Source organism: Galeopterus variegatus, unplaced genomic scaffold (assembly GCF_000696425.1).
Source record: "Galeopterus variegatus unplaced genomic scaffold, G_variegatus-3.0.2 Scaffold3414, whole genome shotgun sequence".
In the NCBI taxonomy this organism is placed as follows: domain Eukaryota; kingdom Metazoa; phylum Chordata; class Mammalia; order Dermoptera; family Cynocephalidae; genus Galeopterus; species Galeopterus variegatus.
The window spans coordinates 19,324-25,184 of NW_007729525.1; the positions used below are offsets into that span (position 1 = coordinate 19,324).

Consider the following 5,861-nt stretch of genomic DNA (forward strand, 5'->3'; position numbering starts at 1 on the left):
TATACTTTCGTTATATATATATATATATATATATATATATTTTTTTTGTCTTTTTTCGTGAACGGCAACAGATCGCAACCCTCGGTGTTGCGCCCGCACCTCGCTCAGCCAGTGAGCTGCCGGTCTGTACGTGGGATCCGAACCCTCGGCGGGAGCGCCGCCGCGCTCTCAAGCGGCACACTGTAGCAGTGCGCCACCGGGCCGGCCCCTATACTTTCGTTATATAAGATGTTCACATTTGAGGAAGTTGAGTGAAAGATACACAAGCATTCTTTGTATTATTATTTTATTTTTTTCTTTTTTTAGCGGCTGGCTGGTACAGGGATTCAAGCCCTTGACCTTGGTGTTACAACACCGAGCTCTAACCAACTGAGCTAACCAGCCAGCCCTCTTTGTACTATTTTTAAAAACACCTTTATTGAGGCATAATTTAAATACCATGCAATTGCCCATTTTAACGTATAACTCAATGATTTGTTAGTAAATTTACCAAGTTGTGCAAACACCACCACAAGCCAGTTTTAGAACATTTTCATAACCCCAATAAGAGCACGCATGCTCGCAGCCCCAGCCCACCACTGACCTGTTTTCTATCTCTATAGATTTGCCTTTTCTGGCCATTTTGTGTAAATGGAATCATACAATATATGGTCTTTTTTTGTCTGGCACAACTTTGCATGTTCTTGAGATCTTTGTACTATTTGAATGGGACAGTTGGTGAAACTTGAATAAAATCTGTAAAAATAGCTTGATAGTATTCTACCAATGTTAATTTCTTGGTTTACAACACTGAATTTTAGTTATACAAGATTTTAACATTAGAAGAAGCTGGGTGAAGGGTATATGGGGACTGTGTACTATTTTTGCAATTTTTTTATGTCTAAAATAATATCAAAATAAACTTTTTTTTTTTTTTAAGATCAGGGCCTGAGTTGTGCACTGCCTATGATGGTCTACTGTACGGAAATTCTGATTTCTTTCCTGCCAAATAGTTCTGTGAGACCTTCCTCCCAGAGGTCCTTGGTGAGCTGAAGGTTCCTCAAGGTCTTGAGGGGCTGTAGTCACAGAGGGCATGTCCCACGGGGGCTCAGGGAGGAGCTTTCACTTCCCTGTTATGTTTGTGCCTCCACAGCTAAATAGGAGGATGGAGGGTGGTGGGTGGGCCATGCCTGGTGGGCCTTGGGCTGGCCTGTCAGCCTGAGGCAGGACCCAGCCCAGCAGTGCCGTGAGAGGCTGGGGAAGCTCAGAGGGAGAGAGATGGGACTCAAAGGACCCGGGGAGGGCTCTGAGGGCTGAGACCCAGGTCCCTGCTCTGTACATCTGCCCAGGGCCTTCCATAGAAGCTGCTGATGTCAGGCCCCAGCTTCCTGTTGCCAGGGCCGAGGGGATGAACTCAGATGGGAAGACACCCAGGCCTCAGCGGAAACAAGAGCTTGGCAGAGAAGAGGGCCAAGCTTGTGAAAAGGCACAAGGACACACATGCAGGCCTGAGCTGAGCCTTGACACATTGACAAGCACAGAGACATGGCCGGCATCGCTCTCTGGCACTCTGTCCCCATGTGTCCCGGCTTCCATCAGTCATTTCTCCACCATGAGCACGGTGGAGACAACCACCTTGGTTTAAAGCAGAGGACAGGCATAGGCACCTGGCCTGCTCGAGGAGCTCTCAGAGTCCCCAGCTGGGGAGCATCTGGTCTCCCTGGGGGCAATGATGAGCAAAGGGCACTGGGCATTGGCTAGGTGATGAGAGGAAGGGGACCTGGGAGAGCCCAGCAGGCACGAAGCCCTCAGGCTGGCACCTAGGCTTGGGGGAAGCAAGGTGACCCCAACATGTGGAGACTCCCTAGGTATGACCAGCAGAGGGGGGCCAGGGCATGCTGGTGGCCCAGGTAGGACCTGGTGATGTGGCTGTCCCTCTGCCCCACTCCTTCCATGGCAGGCCTGTGCTTGCTTGTGGCCTCTGCCCGTGTGTCTGTATCAATCTGGACTCTGCCACCACTGACTAAAAAACCCACCTCAAACCAGCTGAAGCCAAAAGGAGAAGTGGGGCCGGCCTGTGGCTCACTTGGGAGAGTGCGGTGCTGATAACACCAAGGCCACGGGTTCGGATCCCATATAGGGATGGCCGGTTCGCTCACTGGCTGAGCGTGGTGCTGACAACACCAAGTCGAGGGTTAAGATCCCCTTACCGGTCATCTTTTAAAAAACAAAACAAAACAAAACAAAACAAAACAAAAGGAGAAATGGCTGCTATACAAAACTGAAAAGGCCAAGTGACCCAGAAGAGTGTTCCAGGCCACGTGGACCCCCAGGCCCCATGACATGAGTCCTCAGCTCAACCCTGTGTTGGCTCCATCCTCGGAGTGGCCAGTGACCACCTGCAGCCCTCTACAGTCTCCCTCCCCACTCTGAGCTTCCTTTCACAAAGTTCTAAGGAAGTTTCCAGAAATGCATCTCACTGTCTTAAGTCAGCCTTGGCTCACACAGTTGGTTTTGGCTCACATGTCCATCCCACAGGCCTGGGAGAAACAGGAATCAGCTCTGTCCAGACCACAGGACCTGAGTGTGGGCCGAGTTGGGGCTTCAGGAAGACGGGGAGGAGGGCCTGTTACCTTGAGCCAAGAGGAACGCTAGGCAGGCAGAAATGGCAGGTGACTACTCAGGGTCAGAGGTCCCAGGAGAATGATGGGCTCAATCATTCCATGTGGGCTGACCCACCCTGCCAGCTGGAAGTCCTTGGGACAGATGCCCCCCACCATGGACCACCATGGCTCAACAGCAAGATGGCCCTTGTGTATGGAGCCCAGCGACTGTGTGGCTGGTGGGCATCAGGTTTCCTGGAAGGAGGAAGAACTTGGCTGGGCCCAGTGTGGCAGGGGGCACTTGCACTCCATTTTGAGGCCAAAGGGATCTGGAAACGGCTTCAGCAGGGAAGGGTGCGGTCAGAGTTCTATGTTACTGAACAGCCCAGGCCAGCAGCAGGGAAACAGATAAGCATGTGTGTGTTTGGGTGGGCCAGGCAGTCTGGGATGGGAGCCAGTGAGTCTGGAGCCTGGAACTTGACCTGGGAGGAAAGGGCAGCTGGGACTGCTAAGTGTACAGGGCCTGGGAGACCCAGGGGTGAGGAGGCAGCTGGACACACCCAAGGCTGGAGTGGGCCTAGGTGAACAGCTTGGGCTCTGCCAGCACAGGGCTAGGCTCAGAAGGGGTAAGAACTGGGTGGAGTGGCCAGGATGTCCCCAGCTGGCTGCTCGCCCCTGCATAGGCCCTGGTTTCCGCCTTCTCAGCCTGGCCAGCCTCTGGGCTCTGTGTGGTCACGGTCACCCCCCTCCACTGTGAAGGGGCGGGAGAGTTCTGAGGCCATTGTTCCTCTCCTGGGCTGGACTCTGAACAGCAGACGGGGGCTAAGAGCTCTGCAGCCAGCCCTCCCACACACCATCCAAGCTGGGCACCATGAAGGACGAGGTGGCTCTTCTGGCCACTGTCACCCTCCTGGGAGTCCTGCTGCAAGGTGGGCTGGCTCCTGTCTGGGAGGCGGGTGGGCCTCAGATCCCTGTACCCTGCCTTCTGCCCTCCAGGCCCCAGGGAAGTGCTGGCAGGACCAGGCCCAGGTGAAGGGGGGAGGAGGGGCCTCCAGCCCATGCTCTGAGTGCCAAGGCCCAGCTGAGGGGCTCGCACTTTCTCAGAGTGGAGAGGAGGAAGCCCTGGAGGAGAGATGTGACTGAAGGGCACACAGTGGAAACCCCAGGCAGGGACCAAGAACGAAAGGGGTGCCTGACCAAGCGGGATGAGTGGAGGGATGGGAAAAGAACGCTTGCTGAGGCACAACTGAGGTGGGTGTGCCAGGTGCCTTGGGGTTGGGGGCTGGTAGTTCCTTGGCCAGCATAAAGCCCCTTGGAGGAGGGCAGGGGCTTTCAGGGATCCAGGTGGAGCATCCAGCTGCGTTGAGCTGTACAGCTGGGGGGCAGGAGTGCCAGGACAACTGCCTTTCCGGTTGTCTCCTCTCTGGGTGTCCCAGCAAGAAGCTCCCATCTCCTGTCCCTACCTTCAAAGGACTCTCCATGCTGCGACCATGTGGTACTGGACAGGGTTGGAACCACTCCCCCAGCCCCCTGAAAGGTACCTGCTTGATGCCTTTCTCAGACCGGCCCTAGAGGACACATTCGTGCACCAGATATTACTGCTGCGTGGAGACACCATTGCTCCACAGTGTGTGGGCCAAGATAAGGCACAGCCTGGGGCAGGGCCCTGCAGAGACTGAAAAGACAGGCAGGCTGACTTGATCTCCAGCTGCACCAGCACTGTGCTGGCATGGCTACCCCTTAGTACCAGTGCACTTGGGATGGGATATGTCTGCAGAGGGCCTGGCACCAAAGGCACCAGGGCCACAGCACTCGCAGGGAGTTGGAGACACTCAGCATTGGGGCTGCGTGTGTGGTTGGGGCCTGGCCTAAGGCCAAGAGGAAGGGCCCCTGCTCACAGTGAACACGTAGGGCCAGCCCACCCTCTGCACCTACCTACTGGAATAGAGGGTGGCAGAGCCCTGGGGTCCTGGGGTTAGGCTGGGAGAGTCCCAGCTGCTACCGCCCGGGAGCAGGGGAGAGAGTATCTGTCAGATTTAGGCCTGGGTCCAGAACCCCTGAACAGAGAAACAGAGGAAAGAGCCCATGTCGGTTTGGAGGCACAGAGATCCAGGCTTGAATGACCCTTGCCTGAGGCAAGGTCAGGGGTCCCTCCTGGTGGGTTCTGCAGATGGGTGGACCGAAACAGTTAGCCACAGGTTGTGTGCTTCCTTGCACCTCCAATGATGCAGCCAGATTTTCCCTCAGGCCCTGGTGGCACTTTCTAGGCCAGGCACCCAAAGCTGAGGTCCACGCCTAGAGATGAAGCTGGACATTTGCCTGTGTTTTGCAAGTCAAATGATTCAGGAGCTATTGTTCATGTGGCCCCTCCGGCGGGCAGGTGTCCCCGTGGCTGCGTCACCCTCCCCCATACACTCACAAGGCGGGAGAGGGCCTCTCTGCGCCCCCGACCCCAGCCCTGCCCTCCGCATTCAACTTTGCGGACACAGGGCAGGACACGCGATGGGTCGGGCGACAGGTGCCCTCGAGAGGTCGTTAGGGGCGGTCGGAGAAGGGAAACTGCGGGGCCAGACTGGAGGCCCGCCCCGCCCCCCCGGCCGAGGCTGCTGTGCATCCGGACCTGATCCCCGCTCCCCGTCGGCCCCCAGCCTACTTCTCCCTGCAGGTGATCTCGGCGCGCAGGGCCTTCCGCGTGTCGCCACCGCTCACCACCGGCCCGCCCGAGTTCGAGCGCGTCTTCCGAGCCCAGTGAGGAGCGGCGGGAGGACAAGAGCGGGGAGCGAGCGAGCCCCGGGCGGGGCGGGGTCCGGGGCGCAGCCCGGCCGGCGCCCTCATCCCATCGCGCCCGCACCGCAGGGTGAACTGCAGCGAGTACTTCCCGCTGTTCCTCGCCACGCTCTGGGTCGCCGGCATCTTCTTTCACGAAGGTCTGGGCGCGGGGCAGGGGCGTTCGTACTGGAGCCCCCGGGTCCCCGCGCCAACATGCTCACTCTGCCCCTCCGTGCCCTGTCGCAGGGGCGGCGGCCTTGTGCGGCCTGGTCTACCTGTTCGCGCGCCTCCGCTACTTCCAGGGCTACGCGCGCTCGGCGCAACTCAGGTGAGAACCGGGGCGGGGCTCCCCGGGAACGAAGCGGGGCGGGGTTCTGATGGCCCCAGCCCGAGCCCATGGCGGGCAGCTTGTTGGAGGAGGGTGCCTTTTGGGGAGCAGTTGGGCGGGACCTGGTGGAGGTCCTAGAAGGGCTGGCGGGCGGACCCAGCCCAGCGGGGGCGGCCGGGGCC

The 5,861-nt window shown here is 57.8% G+C and overlaps 1 protein-coding gene across 1 annotated transcript in view; it reads left to right on the forward strand.

Annotated features, from left to right (window-relative positions):
* The first annotated feature begins 3,366 nt into the window (after positions 1-3,366).
* LTC4S (leukotriene C4 synthase) overlaps positions 3,367-5,861 on the forward strand; it is a 2,933-nt gene continuing 438 nt past the window's right edge. Inside the window, exons 1-4 of the mRNA XM_008584972.1 lie at positions 3,367-3,511; positions 5,231-5,330; positions 5,439-5,509; positions 5,598-5,679. Of these exons, the coding sequence (XP_008583194.1) occupies positions 3,454-3,511; positions 5,231-5,330; positions 5,439-5,509; positions 5,598-5,679 (311 nt within the window). The 5' untranslated portion in view covers positions 3,367-3,453. The remainder of the gene's footprint in view (positions 3,512-5,230; positions 5,331-5,438; positions 5,510-5,597; positions 5,680-5,861) is intronic.